At 37.7% G+C, this 23,065-nt stretch overlaps 2 protein-coding genes across 4 annotated transcripts; one reads left to right on the top strand and one right to left on the bottom strand.

The window, feature by feature from the left end:
- Positions 1–4: 4 nt before the first annotated feature.
- On the top strand, positions 5–8,403 carry dclre1c (DNA cross-link repair 1C, PSO2 homolog (S. cerevisiae)). Its single transcript, XM_042403330.1, has 15 exons — positions 5–411; positions 566–617; positions 1,167–1,251; positions 1,349–1,408; positions 1,541–1,596; positions 1,899–2,000; positions 2,993–3,065; positions 3,370–3,510; positions 3,602–3,703; positions 4,523–4,659; positions 4,959–5,013; positions 5,290–5,378; positions 6,007–6,104; positions 7,040–7,126; positions 7,240–8,403. Exons 1-15 carry the CDS (start codon positions 303–305, stop codon positions 8,025–8,027), a joined length of 2,034 nt encoding a protein of 677 aa, XP_042259264.1. The 5' UTR covers positions 5–302; the 3' UTR covers positions 8,028–8,403.
- A 3,632-nt stretch (positions 8,404–12,035) lies between these two features.
- Positions 12,036–21,275, bottom strand: si:dkey-261e22.4 (overexpressed in colon carcinoma 1 protein homolog). Of its 3 annotated transcripts, none has more exons than XM_042403476.1 (7): positions 20,856–21,275; positions 20,514–20,590; positions 17,509–17,533; positions 17,296–17,331; positions 17,119–17,195; positions 14,556–14,622; positions 12,036–13,344 (listed from the first exon to the last, which is right to left on the bottom strand). In XM_042403476.1, the coding sequence occupies exons 2-6, from the start codon at positions 20,581–20,583 to the stop codon at positions 14,573–14,575; spliced, it is 258 nt and encodes an 85-aa protein (XP_042259410.1). In that variant the 5' UTR covers positions 20,584–20,590; positions 20,856–21,275; the 3' UTR covers positions 12,036–13,344; positions 14,556–14,572. The 3 variants fall into 3 exon arrangements, 2 of the variants coding, with proteins under 2 accessions (XP_042259410.1, XP_042259411.1); XM_042403477.1 differs by lacking the exon at positions 20,856–21,275 and adding an exon at positions 20,745–20,817; XR_006093958.1 differs by lacking the exons at positions 14,556–14,622; positions 17,119–17,195; positions 17,296–17,331; ... (1 more) ...; positions 20,514–20,590; positions 20,856–21,275 and adding an exon at positions 14,175–14,533.
- Between the last annotated feature and the right edge of the window lie 1,790 nt (positions 21,276–23,065).

Here is a 23,065-nt window from a genome sequence, read left to right as displayed (position 1 = left end):
CAACTTTGCTGCATTATAGTCGGTATTATTAAACAAATATTTGAAGAAAGGAAGCATGGAAACTATAATTTGTTGTTTTTCATTCGAATTGTCAAAAACGCGTAAGAATACTGGAGTATTTACTGACAGCAGATGGCGGTAAGTGCACCTGAACTGCCGTAAAAGGAGCGTAGAAGAAGAAGAGGAGGGCGGGACAAACAAACGTTAATGATGTTATCATAATATGCTCTCTCCGCATAAAACATCTCTTAGTTCATTTTAGACTGTTATACCTCTGAAAGGGTGGGCTCTGAAAGGGTAAGATGAGTTCATTTGCAGGTCGAATGAAGGAGTATCCTACAGTTTCCCTGGACCGGTTCGACCGGGAGAATTTACATGCCAGGGCATATTTCCTCTCCCACTGTCACAAAGGTAAGCTCGGTTGTTAGCTATAGCATCATCAACCTGTTTATGTTTTGTATATGAAGTCAAATTGACAATTACCATTTTAAAAGCGCTCTAGCAGCAGATAATGACAGTTTTCCCCGCTACTAATCTCTTATATCTCTGTCATCGCTTTCAACAGATCACATGAAAGGACTGAAAGGACCAATACTGAAGAGAAAACTGCAGTTCAGGTGAAGATAGTTGGAGTTTAATTGATACCAAGGACAAGTTAACAGTTTTAAAACAACAGTCAGGAGCCCAAATGAACATTTAAACATGTTTTTCATGCTAAAATCATTCCTCCTGTTCATACTGACCATTAGAAGATCCCTTCATAATGCGCTTACAATGTAAGTGATGGGGGACACATCACTTATTCTGGCACATTTCCATGGATGTTACAAGTAAAAATAAAGTAAATTCTTTGAGAAACATATGTAGAAAGAAAATATACTACGATTTGTATGATAAATCTATCATTTCAAGTATTTTCTATCCTACTGTAACAATCAGATTCCCTCCTCTGTACAGTAAAACAGATTCATAACTTATTGAATTTGATGTATCCTGAACTGTAGACCCAAACAAAGATTACAACTAGACAAATAAGTAACTATAATTTCTGCACTTCCGGTGAAAGCAATCATTTTATGAGAGCTGTAAACAGGACAAAAACAATAGTACTATAATATATCACTAACTTTGTCACTATCGGCTTGATATGGTGTTCTCTTTTCCAGTCGAACAGTCAGGCTGTACTGCTCCTTTGTGACCAAAGAGCTTCTGCTGAGCAATCCCAAATACGCTTTCTGGGAGGAATACATTGTAAGTCATTAGCAGTTATTTTTGACCTTTCTTCAATAGATTTCGATATTCAATATACTCAAGTATGTCTGTCTTTCCTGATAATGATCTGTTTTAGGTTCCTTTAGAGCTGGAGAGCCCAACTCAGATTTCTCTGGTGGATGAGGCATCAGGAGAGGTAAAAAAACTGAGGATTTCCTAACTTTCCCCAAGTTTAGTCCATGCAACTCATCAGTTTTATAATTTTAAGTGTCCTACTAACTTTCTAACAGATTTTTTTTGCCCATCTTGTCTGGTGTTTGTTTGACAGAAAGAAGATATTGTGGTAACATTGCTTCCTGCGGGCCACTGTCCCGGCTCTGTTATGTAAGTCACACTATCTTTGTCTTTGTTTACATGTAATGCTGCAACACAACATGCAAGAAAAAATAATAAATAATGATCAAATTATAAAATTCCCTCCTCAGACATCGATATTTTTCTCTATTTTCCGACATTTTATAGACCCAACAACTATTTGATGGTTAGTTATGGCCCTACGATATATAGAAAAAAAGGTTATATTCTGTTGCGAAAAGTTAAACTATTTTTATTTAACTCTTTTAAAATAATTGTTAAGACATCTGATGGAAAAATCAAAGCATGAACTGGTGTGTGTCTGCGTGTAGGTTCCTGTTCGAGGGTTCCCAGGGAAACGTGTTGTATACAGGAGACTTCAGGTTGGCTGCTGGAGACGCCTCGAGAATAGAACATCTGCACTCTGGCAGCAGGTTGGTGCTCATGAACATCTTCACTGTTTTCTGTTCTAGAGAACCAGATAGTAAACGTTTAAGAATTTGATCATTTCTTCAAAAAAGTCAGAGATTAGTTGGTTTAAGGAAACATACAATTTCCATCACAAGTGTATGCAACAGGACTTAAAAGAGAAAAAGCCCAAGAATCAAATCACAAGACACAAAATAAGTTATACAAACATAAACCTACTTAAATCTTCCTAAGTAAATCTACCTGGCACAATCGACCTCTGACTTCTATAGATCACGGTTCACTATATTCAAAAAGAGGTGTTACTCTTTATTGTAGGTGGGCAAGTTAACCAGACATGTTTACATTTGACACACTGACCAGTTAGTCTTTATCCATGAAGTATTTCCTCTTGTAAAAATACTGTTTGAAAACATTTCTGATGAAACATAAATCTCACCTTTTGTGTCTCTTATGCAAATAATTTTTCGAGTGCAGCGTCTTCTGCTGCCACAAGGGGCAACAATGAGCCCGTTCCACACCTGAAAACAAACCTGAACAGAAAAGAGAGATTTACTGTTTTCAAACTAGTTTTTTGTCTCTCAAGACTTCAGAGATGGATCAGGACTCACTGGTTGGTTTGACTTTTCGGCCCACATGAGGAAATAAACTTTATTTTAGCAAGTAAGCTGTACCCACATAATCTTTATAAACTATGTATCTCATCTGCCTGTTGTCATGTTTGGTCCACAAATAACGTCTAAATACACAAACATGTGGCTAGAAACTTGAAAAGCATGTCAGTTTAGTAATGAAATAAATCAATAGTCTGATAAGGTATTTGTATATGCTGAACATCTGTCTCTAAAGCTGTTGAACACTGTTCTGTCGAAATCTTATTTTTAAGACACTGAATGTCGTCTGAATGAGTCTTGAATGTTCTTTGTCTTGTTGTTCTATTTTCTTCATCACAGTTCGTTTAGCTGATGCTGGGTTTTTTTTCATGTTTCACATACAGAGTGAAGGATATTCAGACTATTTATCTGGACTCCACCTTCTATGACCCACGATTCTACCAAATTCCTACTCGAGTAAGTTTTTGGGGGGATGGGAATGGGATAAAACAGGACATTTAAAGACGTCACCTTGGGATTTAGGAAACTTGGATGAGCATTTTTCACAATTTTATTAGACATTTTATAGACCAAACAATTAATCACTTATTTAAGAAAATTAATAATTTGTTTCAGCTCTAATAGAAAATCGTACAAAGGGCAGAGAAGAACAGATCACCTGGTGTGAACCTTGTGATAAAACACATCAGTTTTTCTGTTATTTTAATATGTATTAGAACCATTGTGATGATTATAGAACATATAATTTGTGTGTGTGCAGGAGGTTTGTCTGAACGGTATCTCAGAGCTGGTTGGAAACTGGATCAGTCAGAGTTCGTATCACGTCGTGTGGCTCAACTGTAAAGCTGCGTACGGATACGAATACCTGTTTACCAACCTGGGAGAGCAGTTCAACACACAGGTAAACAAACAAAAACACACGTCTGTACAGTTTGTGTAAAGATCTCCTGCTTTACATGTTTACATATTTAGTTGTGTAATTATACTCTCAGATCCACGTGAAGAATCTGGCGATGTTCAAGAAGATGCCGGAGATCCTGAGCTACGTCACGACTGACCGCAGGACGCAGATCCATGCGTGTCGACACCCAAAGGTCCCGCTTCACATCTCACACACACACACAGGGTTTCTCTCAAGTTATTCAGAGCCAGAAGTCGGCACAGGGATATCTGGTCTTCAGATTTCATATCTATGAGAAGTAGATGTGGGTCGTATGATGATGAAAAGCTGGGACAGTAGGGATGCCCAGAGGAGAGAATGAGCAGTATGAATACATTTTACTTGAGTTGATGAGTGAAAGTGCAATAAAACCTTTATGAGTAGAGAGACAATAAGAGATGAAGTTGAAACATCTGTTCTGCAAGCTTGAATTTGCAGAAAAGTGATATTTTTCACTACTTTTCCTGTAATCTCCTGTCCACCACCGGTATGTTTTACACTTATTCTTGTCAGGGCTAATAGCAAATTACCAGCAGTAGACTTCAGATTTGTTTCCATTCAGATATTATCGAGTTTAAATAGTAACTTTGGTGTTGTTGCTCTAGAAAAATGAATTGATTGTCCCTATAGGACAGTCATGGCATTTATTTTGTCCAGATCCCAGAAAGTTAAAAATGTCATGAACAATTTTTTGTCTAAAAAATATAAGATTGAGTCCTGATACATTTATTTCAACAAGTTCATAATCCTAAAAAAAACCCAACAGTATTATAGTATTAAGTTAAGTTAAGCACGTCATCTGTTTCAACATATACACACACATCTGGCTGCTCAGTAGTTTAGATATTTCTACTGCTTCATAGCTCTGGATAAAAGTGTCCTTTGTCAATTCATTCATTGATCGCTTGTGTGTGTGTGTGTGTGTGTGTGTGTGTTTGTGTGTGTGTGTGTGTGTGTGTGTGTGTGTGTGTAGGATGAGGAGTTTTTCCAAGGCAACAGGTTGCCGTGTGGCTGTACCGCTTCTGACGGGACTCCTCTTCGCATCATCAGCATCAAACCGTCCACCATGTGGTTCGGAGAGAGAATGAAGAAAACCAACGTTATAATAAAGTAAGATCAGGTTCAGATTTGTCAGAGTTTGTGGAAACATGAACTCCTGTCAAGGTCTCAGGTGGATAATGTCTTATAGATAATCAATTAGACAAGCAGGAGACGCTTGCACTTAAAGGACAGGAAGAAGGAACGATGAAAGCGAGAAAAACATGTTTCAGTGTTAAGTTGGGCTCCTGACTGTAGTTTTAAGACAGACTTGAACAACTGTGAACACGTCCTTTAAAGAAGAGTTTATTATAAATCATGACATTTGGTGTACGAGAGCTAAATGTGCCTTTTCTTGTTGTTTCTTTCAGGACAGGAGGCAGTTCCTTCAGAGCCTGCTTCAGTTTCCACTCCTCCTACTCAGAGGTACTTCTGTCTTTCTTTTAATTTCAATTATTAAACCAGAATCATGTGACTGTGGTTACACATAAACATGCAGGAGTCTTATAGAAGCTTGTATTGAGAATCAAATCTTAGTCGGTGTCACACAGAACATCTGTTAGAATACGTAAAGTTCAGCTAGTCCTTCCTTCTCTTCTTCTTTCCTTATATATTTTACAAATGCCTTAATTGTTTTTAACAAGTAATTCGCTCATACACACATGATATATTGATGCTCACAATGTTCCCCTTCAATTTCAGATCAAAGACTTCCTCTCTTACCTCCAGCCAGTCAACATCTACCCCAGTGTTATCCCTATGGGTCGGACGTTAACTGAGGTTACACAGATGTGAGTGAAGTTTCATTTGTTTTCATTCTGCAATCATCTGCGAACCGAAATTTTAAGCGACGGATGTTAAAGTTTTATTCTCATTTCTGTATTTAGCAAAACATGTCAAACTATGTTAAGATGACTATGAAAGTTAAACTGCAATTATTTTGATAATTGAATAATTGTTTCTGTAATTTTTTTTAAAGCAAAAACACCAAATATTTCCTCGTTTCAGCTTCTCAGTTGTGAGGATTTGCTGCTTTTCTTCATCTTCTGTGATAGTAAAGTGAATATTTTTGGGTTTGGACTGTTGGTTGCAAAACAAAACAAGCAATTTAAGGACTGTAAAAAAGTTGTATTTTTCATTATTTTCTGACATTTTTTAGACCAAACAATTAAAAGATAATGTTCAAATTAATTAATTAAGAATATAATAGTAAGTTGCAGCTCTAAATTAATCACTAACCCCCTCAGATTCTTTTATTTTAAGCTACCTCTATAAAATTAGAGGCAAATTGATGAGTTTAAAAACATAAATAAATAAATACAATGTGATAACATTTCATCAGTGATACATATATTGATTTATAATAATGAATTTTGCCTTTTAAAAAGTGTTTAACAGCTGTAATAACATTGACTCCAGGTTGAAGCTGATGTGCAGGAATTGGTCTGATCAAACAGCGTTCATATACAAACCTCTGGGAGTCCTCAAACGCACCATGGCGGAGCGACCTACACACGGTAAGACACACACACACACACACACACACACACACACACACACACACACACACACACACACACACATAAAACCATGGCAGCTGCTCTACACAGCAACACATCTGTAACTACCTCTGTAGCTGTGATGCTTGTTTCCAGGTCACCGTGTGGTGTATGAAGTGTAAACTGTGCTTCATGGAAACTAGATCAACTTTCTACTGTATGTGCATTTTGTCTGATGAAACACATTTTATATTCAAAACACAGAGTTTGGTCTTTCCAGGTGAAAACTTTATAGTGAGTTTCAGCTCGTTGTTTATCTGCCCGGCTGCAACTTTACTGTTTTGGTTCACTCTCAGCGTTCTCATAGCGTCGTTTTTGGCCGCTGAAGGCAGCTGTTTTCAGAGTAAAAGCTCTAAAAAGCCACTGTACACTACCTGCTCAGCACCAAAACAAACAGACACAGTTAGCTGTAGACTAGCTGGTGAACATAGGGGAGCATTTAGCAGCTGAAGAGCCAGATATTTCCCTCAGGAGTTGGTAGAGAGCAAAAACAGAGCTAAAAGAGAGTGAATATTGGACTTAGATTCACCAGTATGACAGAAACACGACAAGTTCAACACATCAACTTAAGAGGTGATGATGTGTCAGTGTTGTGTTCACTACTGTGGACAAAAAAAATCACTTAATGCAGGTTTTAAAGCCAAATACACACAACTAAAACTCTGAAATGGAGATAAAAAGACACATCTGAAGGATAAAATACCAGGTGAGAATGAATTCAGATCTGCACTGAAAGATATTTAATATTCAAAAATCTTTATTTCAGATGTACCGAAGATGACATTTTAGGAGATGATATGTGACATTTCATCACCATTCAATGATCAATATCAGCTTTGTAAACGAACAAACTATTTTATCAGTCTAACGGTTGTCATGACGTCTAATTAAAGATTCAGACAGCGATGACGGGCTGTTTGACGGGCTGGATCTGGCACCAGTGAGGAAGAAGATGGGACTGAATCCAGAAATAGAAAATGGTGCATGAACTTCTTTTTTTAGCATTATGTCTTTTTTTGAAGTCTCAGGTATGTATTGTATTGATTATTATTCACTAAACTGTTAATTTTCTTTTCTGATCTGTCGGTTTTAGTGAAAGCTCCTCTGAAAACAGCGCCTCCTGTGTCTGTGGCCGAGTCTCTACCTCTGACGGTCACAGACTCGCAGCCTGTTGCACGTAACTATGTGGACTGCACCGAGTCCAATGATGAAGAGGAGGATGGTGATGAGGAGGAGGAGCAGCAGCAGGAGGAGGAGGAGGGAAAAGGGGATACAAACCAGACGAAGGAGGAGGTGAACATGATGATAAATGAAAGCGAGAAGAATAAAGAACCTGAGAAAAAGAAGACTGAGGTCGAAGGATGCGGCTCCTCTAATCCTCCGCAGTGGGAGGACTTCTTCACCACGGAGATGCTGAGTGACAGCCAGAACAGCCTCAACAGCCAACCACAATCCTGCTGCTCTGTCACGAGCCCCTCCCCCTCCGTCATGACCGGTTCCCAGACTCCAGATCTGTTCAGCGATAACGAAGAAAACCCGGACACCAACGAAAACTTCAGTCTGACCCTGTCCGCCTCTCTGTCAAATCATTCCTCCCAGAACCAGGACTTACCCGACACTTTGATCCTCCAACCAGAGCAGAGGGGGCGGGAACAAGGAGATTTAAGGAACGATACGATGTCTCAGGAGATGGAGAGCGACAGCCAAAAGGTCCAGTCCGAGCCGGAGGAGCTCTCGGAGTCCCAGGTGTCATCGGACTTTGATATTCCCTCCACGCCAGAGTCGAAAATGCCACGACCGGATGAACTGTCGCAGCTGTACAGGAAGCTGGCGTCGGGAGAGGAAGTGGTCATCAGAAAGGGAAGTCAGGGCTTTGCGTGACTGAAGGGAACATTAAAGGAAGTTTTTGATTAACTACATTCCTCATATTCGTCCGCAGTAGATCGTAGGCTGCGGACAAGGTACGAATTAATTTCCTAGCAATGCAAATCACAATGTATTCAGACTGTGAGCAAAGGTTTAGGTTGAATAAATGCAGCTTCCTCTGCACATTATATTGTTTTGATGAGTAAAAATAGCCTGTTCGGAAGTGCTCGAACCTTAAAACTGCACTAACTGATTTTTTTGGCCACTTGGTGGCAACTGAAATAAGCTTGTAAACCCAACACTGAGATGTTATCAACTTGAAGTTAATATGAAGAACTTGTTAAAGAGGACATATCATGCACATTTCCAGGTCTATGTTTATATTCTGGGGCTCTACTTGAATTTATTCGCATGATTTCCAGTTAAAAACTTTATTTATCTTATACTGGTCCTTTAAGCAGCCCCTCAGATCAGCCTCTGTTTGAAACAGGCTGTTTTAGCTCCTGTCTCTTTAAGGCCCGCCTCCCAATGAGCCCACTCTGTTCTGATTGGTCAGCTTCAGGAAGCTTCTGCAGGCTACGTAAACAAACAATAGTAGTAGGGTTTCACTTCTTTTTCTCGTTCATTACTTGAAACATAAACTATCCATACATGTTCAAGCCTGAAATCCAATATAGATTTAACTTTGCAAGCTGAAGCCCTGAGTTTTGACTTTCAGGCAGCATTTTTACACACATTCACCTCAAGTTTTGGAACTTTGACATCATAACAGTGTAAAAATAACAGAAAATCAAAAAAGCATGATATGTCCCCTTTAAGTACAACCTGTCATTACTTGGTGAGCCATAAATTAAACTTCTTCGGTTGATCATCTTTCTTGTTATAAAGTTAAATGAGTCACTGATGGTGTTGCTCATAGTGTGAATACATCGTTACCTCACTTATATACTGCAATACTTCAGGTTTATACTACATGTACACTATGAGCTTCTATAATATCTTACATGCCTTACAAGCGACACCATTCCTATCAAGCTTCAGTCTGACCTCCAAACCACACAAACCTCAGTATGTAAAGCAACACACACACACACACACACACACACAGTTCATTCCAATGCACTTTAGGTTCATCTGTGCCCTACATGTATTAAGGCACCTGCACACTTTTTCGTTGACAGTTTGTGGTTTGTTCTGCTGAACACTTGTCTTCATTGTGAAGTGGGTCAAGTAAGTGGAAGAACTTTTGTATAAAAGCAGGACTTTTGTTTCCTAAACTAAAATAAAAATATTTAATTTCAACTGAAGAGCTTTTTTTTTTTGGTTTGTTTGACTTTATACTAATGAAAAAAACCTTCACATATTCAACCTGGCAGATTTTCACTAATAAAACCAAACATTTTTTGGATAATTTCAAATGATGGTCATGAAAAATACTCCAGAGTCTTCAGAAACACATATTACAACTTTTGACTTCACTACTGTCTTTTAGAGCCTGATTTGAGGCAAATATAAATATTTTAGAGTTGAAAAACAGACACCAATATAAGGACTAATATTCAATTTTAACCATAAATCCATAACATGATCAGTTACTTATCAGATGAGCTTTTGAATAAAGTTTTTATTTTTTTAATGGCTATTACAGAATTGCTGCCATAATATTTACACTAAGCTGAACATTTTACAGATGAAGATTAAACTTGCAACCGTATGGAAGATTTAAAATGCCTGAATAAAAAATAATTTCAGTGGAAAATTCATGTCACAACGAAAAACAATTCATTCAGTTTTAAAGTCAAATGGCTTAAATAGTAATTTTTTTTGTTTTTCATTTCATTATGACAGTAAATGCAGACATAAAATATAAAGAGAAAATTATATGTGTACTTCACTTGGTTGGTTTGTTTTAATTTAGACATTGTAAATCTTCCATATAAGTGCTCCTTGGTGGAACAGCTATATAGTGATGATATTGCAGTTTCTTGTTACTTTAGGCCGACTTGCAGTATGTGCAAATACTGATATTTGTTGATTCAATACTATTATCTGGTAGATGTATCTGTCGAACCTTTTATCATCAGGAAAAAAAAAGGTTTTTTTACCCTGTTTTAGTAAAGAAAAAAGTTTTTTTTTTCTGCTTACTTCTCATTTTTCTTAATTTGGTGCTTTTTGGTGGTTGAATATGAAAACTACACACTTTGTCTGATTTTGTCCCAACTTTGGTCGTCAGTGTTTACACAAACCTCTCTGTATTTCCATCTTTTAATTATGGGAAATAATAATAATAATAATTCCAATCTGGTTGAAAGTTTGGGAGCTTTTCAAACTTTCAGAGATTAATTTTTCTCATATGGCTTTAATTTCTCCCGCAAGTCTTTGTGTTCATCTACTTTTCTTTTAACTAGTCAAGACAATTGATCAAACCTAATCTATCGGGAGAGTTAGTGTTTTATCTTTAAATATGACAAAATATTTAATTTCTTATCACAAAAGCATCAGTTGATTTGAGAGAAAACTACTAAAACAGAGAAGCAGCATTGTGGGAAAAAAGACTTTACTTTCCTCTTTTTCTCTTCCAGCAATTAAAAAACATTTTTTTTGTAAGACAAGAGAACAAAAACATTAACAGGCACTACGAGCCCGTCTGAGCAAGATAATTACTGAAACAGCACAAATGTAACAAAAAGCAGATCATTTCCTTAATTCACTTCAACTTTGTGAACAAATCTGATCCACAGTTGGTTTCACAGCAGCCTTGTTCTTAGTGTAAACCAAATTACACACAAATTAAACTTGTTTTAACATCAATTATGCTGTTTTTCCAGTGACACTCATTTCCTTCCTCCATTCTTAACTTCACATCACTTCCAACAGGCAGAAATCCATTTGCCCTGTATTGCATCATTACATAAGACTTTTGTAACCAGTGTTTTTATTACAATAACTCAAATGATGTGTTACAGATTCAAGGTACAGATTAGGATAAATGTGATAAAAAGGCAGGAGTGTAAATGTTCTTAACTAATGAGTTCTCATTTGTGAATTTCATGGCTGAAACTTGTCATTTGTATACAATCAAATGATTGTGACTTGATGCTGCTACACTCCAACTTTAGAGTTTAGCCAATTAAGCTAAAATTAGAGTTTTTAGCTTAATTGGCTGAATGTGAGCAGACTTTACAAATTAGAATAGAATCTTTATTGTCCTCCAGGATGGACAACATGCATTTAATTTAAATTCTTTTGTTTCAACTCAATTTAAAACTGTCAATTGTGATTTACAAGAGCCGGCGTCAAACTGTGCTACAAGTGCTTAATGTCGCACTGAGGCTGAGCAACATGTGAAAGGATGTTCATGTGTAGCAAAAATAGGCCTTTAGTCCACATATATATCTCTTATGTGTGACAGGATATAGCTAACACGTTTCTATATTTTTCTTAATGTCAACAAATCTCATGTTTGGAGCGAAACCAACAATGAACTGATCTCCTAACTAGTATTGTTTTTTCCAAAGTCTGATATATCTTATTCCTCCGTTGTTGTCTAAAAACTATTAAAAACACATCAGTGAGTCACACCGCTGCACTGGGTGACATGTTCCTTCATTATGAAGAGTTTGGTCATGTTGGTCTATTTAGAAACGGCTCCAAAGACTAATAACAGCGATCACATTTTCAGTCTCAGGAGAGTAGTTCTGTTTAAGGCAGACATCACTGAGCATGTGCGGGAATGTGGTTCTGTTTACAGCTTCACTAGCTTGTTGTGCTACATATCACAACCTCTTGACTTCATACTAAATTATAAATTTCTCAAAGAGCTATGCTCAGTGGTGTCTGCCTTACACAGAACTACTCTCCGGAGACTGAAAACGTGATCGCTGTTATTAGTCTCTTCATAATGACGGAACATGTCACCCAGTGGAGTGCTGTGACTCATTAACATGTTTTTAATAGTTTTTGAACAACAACAGAGGTCTACGACACAGAGGAATAAGATATATCAGGCTCTGGAGACACACACAATACTAGTTAGTAGGATGAGTTCATTGATGATTCCTTGACAGAAAGAAAAAACACAGAAAATTGCCAGCCATATTCTTTAACATTGTGTCTAGATTTTAACTTTATACCAGGAAATTTAATCTCTCGAAAGCAAGTAGTTACAAATCTATCAACTCCTGACCAGTAGTGTTAACCCTGCAGCATTACACGCTTGTACAATCCAAATCACCGCAGTACCTCCAGTTGAATCGTAACCTCTCTCCATCTACAGTCCCTGTAGCCTACATGTGTATGACATGATATGGTTTAGTTAAGCAACGTCCTAAACAACCAGCATCGTTCGTGAGTTCACCTTGAGCACAAAAACGACTCTCTGTTCAGTAACAAACACGCAGCTTTCGTTTCTTCGCCGTGTAAATGCCCCATGGAGAAATACAGTTCACTGACGTCATCTCACAGCAGGAGCCACTTTATGTATACTGTTTGCCCTGGAGGACCGAGAGCGTGCAGGTTTTCACTCCAAACACACCGAACTACAGGTGAGTTTAGGTGAGGTCAAACATTAACCCTAACATTAACGGTTTTGTTTGACTGTATTTCACTCTCTTATATTATGTTACTATTTGATAGCTATGGTTAGTTCAGCTAGCTAAGTTAACGGCTCAAACAAACTTAAACAATGTAACAAAGCACTGAAACAATTTTATTGGTCGCAATATACACTGTATGCATTTGATTTGTGTGACTATGTCTTCTTTGATTGGATTAAAATGTAAATATTCTTCCTGCTTTGTTTGCCCGCTTTATTTTACCTAATGTCTTAGAGTGGACGGGAATGAATTACCGTAAGTGTTTCAATATAGGATGCAATATAAAAAGAATGTGGGAGGAGAGTAAAGTGGCCCCTTGGACTACTACTTCTGGTGCCCTTGCTTGCAGCATGCCAATGAAGCCAAATGAAGCTCACCCAGTCGGATCCTCTAGTGAAGTCGATGGATGAGATAAAAATCTGCAGCGTCTTGGCACACCTTCATCTTTATAAACATCAAACTGTCTCTGTTTTATAAAGCGTGAGTCCAGGTTGACATCTGCTTCCATAAAAGCACAGAAGTCTATAACCAGTTCGGCTCCACAGTCAGTCAAACCGGGTGTAGTTGGTCCCATTACAGAGGACGCTGAGAGAGGAGATTGGCTCCGCTGGGTGCTGCTGCTGCTGTTTCCCATCTGAGACTTCCTGATGACAACACTGAGGATCTGACGGTCGCCTGGAGAATTTCTTCTTCTCACACGACAAACTCCCTCCTGACATATCATTCTTCTGTCACACCTTTCAGTTCACAGAGAGGCAGAGAAGACAGCAGCGTGATACATTTCCAGGAATTAGACAGTGTTTAACTGGTTAAAAGTGATGGAAAATAATTTGATTTAACAACTTGATGTAGAAACATAAACACAGTTAAGTACGTTGTGACTGCATGATAAGTATTATAACGTAGGGCTGCAACTAAGTCCTTTATTTTATCAATTCATTGTTTGGTCCATAAAATGTCAGAAAATGGTCAAAAATGTCAATCAGTGTTTCCCAAAGCTCAAGATGACGTCCTCAAATGTCTTCTTTTGTTCACAACCCAAAGATATTCAGTTTACTGTCATAGAAACCCGAAAATATTCACATTTAAGAAGCTGGAATCAGAGAATTTGGAAATTTTCAATTAATCAAGTATCAAAATAGTTGGCAATTAATTTTATAGTTGGCAACTAATCGATTAATCGGTGCAGCTCTGATATAATGACTGCATAAATGGCAAAATGAACAAAACACACAAGTGATTAGGTGAAATATTCACTTATTTACATTGTAAGATTTTTCATTGGATTAATCTTCTTAAAATACAAAATAAGTAAAGAATATTTGGGAAATTATTCATTTTGAAGCCTAAAACAAGTAAAAACACTGGTGTGTTCCTTTAAGACAGTTGTTCCAAAGGTTTTTAGCCATGCTAGCAAGGCTCCACCGATAGCAATGTTGGTCTACTTACATAATAACGTTAGTTAGCTTAGCATACTCGGATATTTCCTTCTCACTGTGAATTGTATGAATCCTACTAACTCTAAAACACACATATTTCTCCAGATACGCAGATAAAACACACTTACATTCACAAAGGATTAACAGTTAAGTCTATAAAGCTTTAAGTCTCTGTTAGCTGTTATTTTTGGAAGTTATGTTACGACTTGTGATGCTAACAATCACTTCCTGTTTACATATTTGGATGCTTCTTATTGGACAGCGCTACAAATGTTGCCTAGCAACCGGTTTACACAGTACTGAAGTTTAAACTGACGAACGACTTTACGCACAAATGTATTGATGGATTTATAGACAAGTGAAATGAGGAAAATGAGCTTTAACCACTGACATGACATCATAGCGCTCATTAATGTGAGAAACTGGAGGAGGTCGTGACACACACACACACACACACACACACACACACACACACACACACACACACACACACACACACACACACAGACCTGGATCTTCATTAAAATTAGAGGCTGTTCCCCCACAGCGGCTTCCTGAGGGAGTCTCTCTCATTCTCTGTGGAGGACAGTTCCAATAATTAGCTCACACACACACACACACACACATATCAAATATTAAACTAAATTCTTTTTTTACCACTAATGAAATATGAAATACATATACAGTACTTACATTGATACATGCAACACATAATAGTATCACAAAGATAAAGAATAAACAACACAAACACACAGTCTGTGTAGTGATCATCAGTATTTTCTCTCTCCCATGCTCTCATGACCCTGGAGACTCAACAGGAAATTGAAGCTGTGTGTGTGTGTGTGTGTGTGTGTGTGTGTGTGTGTGTGTGTGTGTGTGTGTGTGTGTGTGTGTGTGTGTGTGTGTGGAGGTTATTGGGAATTGGATATGTAGTATTATACTCTCACGTAGGCATGCTGTCTCACACCAAAAGCAGAAATTAAACACAAGCACACGTGTTAACTGAAGAAACAATCTGACTTAAGTCTTGTTTTTCATTCTTAGATGAAAAGATCGATAACAGTTTCTTGTCTGTGATTGTTTTCAAATCCCACAGTTTCGTTTGCTTTGGTCTAAATCAGCGGATGAGTTGTTTAACTTGTCCTCAGGAGAAATTATACTGCAGCGAATTTGCAGATCCATTCAATCTTTCATTTAGATTAAGACATTTTAATTCTAAGTCAAGCAAGTGTTTCTCCCCTTGTGAAGAAAGACAGAAGACTATCTGTTCATGATTCGTCACTCGTAAATTTTGTTCGTAAGAGAAAATTCTACAAACGAGCTGCAATTTAAGAACAAATCTGTTGGTATGAGCCGTTCTTGCATGAGACCCAATGAAACTTTGCTATTGCTGATTAGCAGAGAAGGATTTTCTTCAGTATTTTGACTCTATGAAGGATTTCGTCAGCTCTGCAGCTCTATATTGGACAATATCACATTTTGAATTACTGCCTACATGGTAGCTTTTATGGGGTTAATTTTGAAATGTGATTTGTGTCTAAAATCACAGCTTGTATTATTGTCTTTTGGTTTGCGTTTCTTATTTTTGGTTTGTGATTCTTGTTGGATGTTTCACTGTACAGAATGATGTATGTGCACAGTCTGTTTTCACATTCATCTGCTGAAAGTGGAAAGTTTCTCTGAGTTTAAGGGGTCTATGAGCTAGTTTGGAGCCAGTCGTGGTCCAGTGTGCAACGTACACAAGTGTAATGTGAAAACTTGAAGTGGATTTTACAGTGAAGTAGGAGACATCTTGTGTCCAGCTGTTAAACTCCTGAAATGAAATATATTTAAATATTCATAGATTCTGGATTTTTTCAATGAGTGAGAAAGAGTAGATGTCATTTTTAAAGTTTTTAACGTGTAATTATACTTTTTTTGGGTGGAAAACCCATATCAGACACACATTATTGCTCCAAACAGAGTATTTTTATGCATTAATACATGTTTGGAGGGGATCTTTAGATTTCAACTTTTAGGGAAGGCTAACATCTGAGATCTGTGGTCACTTCCTGGGATATGACGGACAGTTTATTGGACCAATAGAGGCGCAGCAGAGAGAATCCCCACCACTGAAACATTTGTCCGATTATTATAATGACCAAACTCACAAAAACCGAGAAGCGGAAAGGAAAACCAAAAGACAGGTTTGAATTTTTCCAAATCTGTTTTTATATAACCCTAATGTGCCAATATGTGTGTGGAAATGGGTCTTAGTCGCTGTAATAATTCCCACTCTCCATACTGACCATGAAGCAGTTCTCTCTGAATGAGACTACACTGTAAGAGAAGAGATGAAGTTAAAATGATGCTTCAGCAGCCTCTTTCAGCTAAATCAAGTCAATATATTCCAAAGTTACACCGTTTAATATGAAATTCCCTGTTTTTGTTTCTCCTGAACGTTCCTTGCCGAGCTGCGGCGGAGGGATACATTCTTGTAGTGGCTTGTCGATTTGTTACTGGAACCAGGTTTTTCCTAACATGTTACAGAGTAAACCACATACAGTACTATGTTTTTATTTACACTAAGTTGTTGTAAGTTGTTCATGTCAGACGCAGAAGCAGGAGCAAGTCGAGGTGGTCTGGAGGACAAGAACAGTTAGAGATCGACCCTGAAAACTCAAAGAGTCAAATCGGTTTGTTACAAAAATATTAGTGTCCAAAATTACAGACTCCAGTTATCAGCGTCTCTGAGCGTCTCGAGTAGTAAAAACCGGATAAAATCAACAGACTTACACACCACTGGCAGAATGTATCCCTCCGCCACAGATCATAGATCAGTCCATGGAAACAGGAAGTGGTTAATTTTCTAATAAACAGACTGTAACTTTAGGAGATACAAACTCAATTAAGCAAACTAAAACAGTCTTGAAAAAAACCTGAACCTCTCCTTTAATGCAAGCTGTGATTTTAGATTTGGATGGTTTGTGACGGCATGTTTACATTTTAATTAAGGGACAAAATTAACCTCATAATATTTTGTCAATTTTTGTTCTTCAGTGCGTGCAAAAAATGTGTTTGTGTGTGTTTTACCTCTTAGTGATCCTATCTGTACTTGAGGAATGTTGCTCAGGTCTGTAGGCAAACCCACGTAGACGCCTCCATAATTCCTACGTACACAAACACACACGCACACGCATGCACAAATGAGATCATGTTTATAAATATATTTGATATATAAACAGATATTAACTCAACTGAATGACTGACTTCCGTTTGTCGTCATCTGGCACAGAGTCTTCTGATCTGTCAACACACACACACACATAAAATTAAAACCCGCTGTGTGTATTGAAGTCAGTCGCTGCAGGTTTACAGAAAACATCAGAGAAAGGTCAAACGACAATGACACGTTTTAACATCAGAACCTCTTTGTAAATGTTTTTTTTTATGTGTGTTAAAAGGTGTAAAATGAACTTTTACCCTTTTGATGAAGACTCAGCACGACCTGAGGTCACAAAAAGACAGATGAATGAGATGAATCGTTGGCAAATTGTTCATTTACTTTTCTATTGATTGACAGTTTATTCACAGTTAAACTAATCATTCATAGCTGCTATCATCCACCTCTGACTGCATTAACATGATATCAATGCAACATACAGCATAAGAAGTTGTATTAGGCAAAAGTAGCATTAAAAAACAAAGAAAAACCGAAGGAATACACCAAGTGAATCAAGAAATCCACAGGTAAATCATGGTGACAGTGTAAGCTTGTATACAGCCAAACATCACAGATTTCATACAAATTATTATTCGAATGATAATCTGTAAGTTTGTGCATAAAGTCTCTTAAGTTCTTAGTAACTACTAAAAGATACTATAAGAGAATTATATTGCCAATCCTTTGTGAATGTAGGTCTGAGTTTGTTTTTATTTGTGTGTTTTAGAATTAACAGTATTCATTTAGTTGACAGTGAGGGAAATATCTGATTATGCTAAGCTAACCAACGTTATTTGGTAATTTAGTCGAACATTATGGCAAACTTTCGTTAATTTCGGTGAAATGTAAAGCGTCAGGTCAGATATATCGACCATATACGAGGGGCGGCTGTGGCTCAGAGGTAGAGCCGGTCGTCCACCAATCAGAAGATCAGCAGTTTGATCCCCAGCTCCCCAAGTGTCCTTGGGCAAGATACTGAACCCCAAGTTACTCCTGAAAGTTGTGCCAACAGTGTGTGTGTGTGTGTGTGTGTGTGTGTGTGTGTGTGTGTGTGTGTGTGTGTGTGTGTGAATGATTAGCTTCTCCCCCTTGCATGGCAGCATATGAATGTGTGTGTGAATGGGTGAATGGAGGACTGGAAACACGCTACATAAATGCAGCCAATTTACCATATTCCATGTTACCTCTTTTACTCTTCAGTCTAAATGGCTCAGATATTAGCAAGCTAACGTTAGCTTTGTCAATTGGTTCATTCAGCTAGCTAACGCAACAGTTCCACCTGTCAGTAGCTTTAGTTAGCCTACAACTCATCTCTACATAACATGCAACCAGTTTTAATTTAGTGATGTGTAAATCTACACTTAGTAAACACTGACACTATAATGAGGCTAAGTTTGAATTTAGAAACAGCTGCTGCAACCGGCTCCTGGAACATATCATATATATAGTTCAGACGTATAGATTTAAGTATAAAAAGCTTTAGATTAGTCTATTAAAAGTCTGTAAAAGTTAACAGCTGCCTGTGCCTAATTAGTACCTATACTAATGTCCTGCAAGTGTTGTATGAAGCAAATGACGCACTGATTATTATTGATTGAGGGCTTTACCAGTAGTGGGGCTATAAATGTTTAGTTTATCCTGAAAGTGTCTAAAGTTCATCCTCTATGAAACTTACTACATTGTAAATTTCTCAAAGATCTTCAGTACAAAGTCAAGAGGTTGTGATATGTAGCAAAACAAGCTAGCAAAGCTGTAAACAACATGTGCAGGAACCACCATGCTCATTGGCATCTGTCTTACACAGAACTACTCTCCTGAGACTGAAAACATGATGCTGTTATTAGTCTTTGGAGCTGTTTCTAAACAAACTAACGTGACCAAACTCTTCATAATGAAGGAACATGTCACCCAGTGCAGCGGTGTGACTCACTGACGTGTTTTTAATGGTTTTTAGACAACAACAGAGAAATAAGATATATCAGGCTTTAGATACACACACAATACCTGTATGTAGATCAGTTCATTGTTGGTTTGACTCCAAACATGAAATTGCTCACTGCAGTGATATACAGGTGTACTCTAGGGCCCCCTGACCTCACTGTTGGGTGTGGTTGGTTAAAATATTGCTTTTCAGCCCATTTCCAGCTCTATATTTATATTCTGGGGCTCTACTGGAATATCTTTGCATGATTTACAGTTAAAAACTTCTTATTTATCTTCCACTGGTCCTTTATGCAGCCCCTCAGTTCAGCCTCTGTCTGAAACAGGCTGTTTTAGCTCCTGTCTCTTTAAGGCCCCCCCCCCCCCCCCCCCCCCCCCCAATGAGCCCACTCTGTTCTGATTGGTCAGCTTCAGTAAGCTTCTTCCTGCTCCGGAGGCTACGTAAACAAACAGTAGTAGCAGGATTTCACTTCTTTTTCCCATTCTTTACTCAAAATGGAAACTTCTTAAATACATCCATACATGTTCGAGCCTGAATCTGATCCGAAATATGCGAGTGGACATCATGAACAACATATGGAACAACCTTAGCAACGAAGGCTACGACGAAGGACGCAGGTTGAAGTCACCTCAAGTTTTGGATCTTTGACCATTTTAACATTAACATCCATCATTGTCACAGTATATAAATGACAGACACAAAAAGAATGACATGTCCCTTTAAAGTTACTCTTTAATACCACATAGAGGACAATTTAACACCTGTTTCAGAATTATCTTCATTGGCCAAGTATGTTTAAGCTTACAAGGAATTTGACTTTGGTTTAGTGGCTCTCAATGTATTCACACACAATACAACACAACAATCTTAGTTTGTAGACTTTTTAATACCTTATAAGACCAAATTCAATGCTTGTTATTACTTTTCATGACCTGCAGATACCCTGCTGTTTTCAAAGCAGTGTGGCAGTCCGGCAATTCAACAAAACATTAAATATTTAATATAAAAAATGTATTCCAAGTATGAAACAATCAAACATTTTATCATGCCCTAAAAGGTGGTTTATAATATGAATAACAGGAAACATTTATATGAAAAATATTACACACACACACAAATGCTTCATCTCCTCTTGTGTTTACCTGCGTTTCTATGGTCAAAAACAATACTGGCTGGGCATTTGACAGCATTATATGATAGAAAAAGTTATTAAAATAACTTTGATACGCCTTAAAAGAGAGAAAACACACTTTAAATCTGTTTCTATCTCGTACATGCTGCTAGATAACTCAGAAACGCACAAACACACTCGCAGTTTCTCACCTCCTGTGCTGCTGCTGCTGCTGCTGCTGTTATTGTTGGTGTAGGTTGGAGAGGAATTTCCACATCCCATCTCTTATCTATAAAACCTCAGAGGAAGAGGAAGAACGAATGAGAGAAAGAAAAAAAAATACCAGAGAATAGCTAAAGAATGACAGGTACGAGGAGTTAGAAATAAAGGTGAAGAGAGACTACGAACGTCTTTCTTTTCCTCTCTGTGTCTATCTACTGTACCTCTCTGCATGGAGGAAGAATTAAAATGACGCCAAGAAAAGAGAGGAGGGGGAGAAGAGGGGGGAAGGGAGGGAAACTGCGAAGAGGGAGAGAGAAGCAAAGTGTGTTCACCCCTGCTGTTGAGGGAGCAGAGCCTCTCTCTCTCGAGTGTGTGCGTGTGTGTTTCTGTGCGTGTCTCGTGCTTTGAAATCCCTGCACAATTTGAGGGAAGTAGATCAAAGTCAGCTAGAATTGATTTAATTGGTGCATTTCAGCCCAAATACAGCAGAAGTGGATTTGGAGTGGGATTAGGGGAGAGCAACGACAGAAGAATCAGTTTTTTTTGAGTTTTCAATTTTTTAAAGGTGCAGTACGGTGCTGGGAAGTTTGAGGGATGTGTTGCTGCAGAATACCCGAATTTAGACATATAAATATGACAAGATGTTACGTTTTTTGGGGGAGTTTTCAATTTTTTAAAAGTTTGAAAGTTGCAGTACATATTGCTGGGAAGTTCCAGTGTTGTGTTTCCTCAGTTTTCTTGAGTTCAGACATCTAAATATAACAAACTTTCGATTTTTTGGGTTCTTTGGTTTTACAACACAGGATTGCACAATTACACGCAGCCTCTGCAGCACACACACAGAAAACGTGTAACAATATTTAAATATTTTAAAAGAGAATAAAACAATATATTAGGCAATAAAATAGAACAAAGTATATAAAAGTAGCACTAAAGGAAGAAATAAAAAAGAAAAACTATGTTGTTTACACAGAATATATACACTTATATGGTATAATCTCTGCCATAAATTCTACTTTTACGAAGCTTATACATTTTCAGTTTTTGTTGTTTTTGTCAGAAAGGTGATAATTCTACTTCCTGTTTATTATTGAGGTGGTTGTGGTGTACTAGAGTGCATTATACTGAAAAGTGTTTCTGATATTTTAACATACATGAGGGTGTCTATCTGCTCTCAATCTGCTGACAATAAAGTAAAGCTTGTTTTACGGTTTCTTTTCAGACTTGATCATATCTAAGAAGAACACTACCTATATGTCGACTATAATTAGAGGTGTCACCAGGCAACTTCACAAATCCTGTGAGAACACAAATTCCCATGTGATGCTGCACCAGAACAATGAATAATTAGCTCATTGATGCTGCAGTTTGCACCTATAAAAGGTGAAGAAACTGAGGAAAAATTACACATCCGGGTGATATAAGAGAAGAGAGCAACAAGGTTTTTGTCATTTTAAAGGTTTTGAGATATCTTTGGAGCAAATGGACAAACAACTGACTTTGAAAAACGATTGCGGGAAATGTAATATGTGTGTCCGCAGCACTACATTTGCAATAAGTGTAAACAACACCAGTGTTCTCCTTCAAAGCAGCGAGTGAAGCTTCATTTTCAACTGTTTTTCAGACTTTTTTGTTTCTTTCTACCAACTGAGGAGCCAGAAAGAATCAAGTTTATCTACATACCTGCTCACATTAGCAATCCTGACTGATACTGGATTTTCTGGTATATATACCAATATCAATATTTGAGTAAAATTAATCTGTATACTCTATGTACCAATATAATTTTTGCATTAAAAGAGAACTCCACACAGCCACAGTAGTGCTCTCCAACACATGGAAACACACTGATGCATAAAATCAGTGAGTTCCCCTTTAACACAATATAAAAACTTGATACCTTGTGTGTATGTGTGTGTGTGGCATGAGTCATTTTAAGGAGAGGAAGGAGGCCGATTAACAATTTAGAAAGTAAGTCTGAGACGTGACAGAGGAACAGAACGTTTTTTTTTCTACGCTACAAAATCTATTATCATTAACCAATCACAGATGAGAATCTGCTGATAACATGCTTTTGCAAAATACAGTTCAGTTAAGAAATAAAAATGGAATTAATGCACAGCAGAGTGTCCATTTCGATTAGTTGTTTGGTCTATAAAATGTCAGAAAATGAAGAAAAACGTTTCCCAAAAAAAGTCTCAAATATCTTGCACCAGCTAGCTTATCGTTAGCTAAGTGACGCAAGACTTTGAGGCTCTGATTTGGCTCTTTGTCTGCTTTGAGATACAAGACAAACTTCTGTTCAACCGTGTTTAACTTATAAAACTTGACTTTATCACTATGGAAGTTGCCTCAGAGCTTTTCAGACTGTTTGTTGCTTCACCATCAGCAGCGACAGAATCACGAGCTAATATGCCGCCGTTAGCTGAGGTTACTTCTTCAGGTCCTCTGTAGAAAAAGGCAGCGGCAATCAATAACAATGTGCATAATAATTCTGTACCAACAATAAACAGATTATTGACACAGAGGAATCTGCACCAAT

Source organism: Thunnus maccoyii, chromosome 23 (assembly GCF_910596095.1).
Source record: "Thunnus maccoyii chromosome 23, fThuMac1.1, whole genome shotgun sequence".
NCBI classification, from domain to species: Eukaryota; Metazoa; Chordata; class Actinopteri; order Scombriformes; family Scombridae; genus Thunnus; species Thunnus maccoyii.
Note: the sequence above shows the minus strand (reverse complement) of the source record. Positions and strands in the feature narration are given on the sequence as shown.

Bases quoted from the DNA above. Each gene is read 5' to 3' on its own strand.
- dclre1c (XM_042403330.1), top strand. From the start codon at position 303: ATGAGTTCATTTGCAGGTCGAATGAAGGAGTATCCTACAGTTTCCCTG. The intron at 3,511-3,601 runs GTAAACAAACAA...TTATACTCTCAG, and splicing joins GAGAGCAGTTCAACACACAG to ATCCACGTGAAGAATCTGGC. The intron at 4,660-4,958 runs GTAAGATCAGGT...TGTTTCTTTCAG, and splicing joins AAAACCAACGTTATAATAAA to GACAGGAGGCAGTTCCTTCA.
- si:dkey-261e22.4 (XM_042403476.1), bottom strand. From the start codon at position 20,583: ATGGGATGTGGAAATTCCTCTCCAACCTACACCAACAATAACAGCAGC. The intron at 17,332-17,508 runs GTAAAAGTTCAT...GTGTGTTGACAG, and splicing joins GCTGAGTCTTCATCAAAAGG to ATCAGAAGACTCTGTGCCAG. The intron at 14,623-17,118 runs GTAAAACACACA...TGTCCTCCACAG, and splicing joins ACAGATAGGATCACTAAGAG to AGAATGAGAGAGACTCCCTC.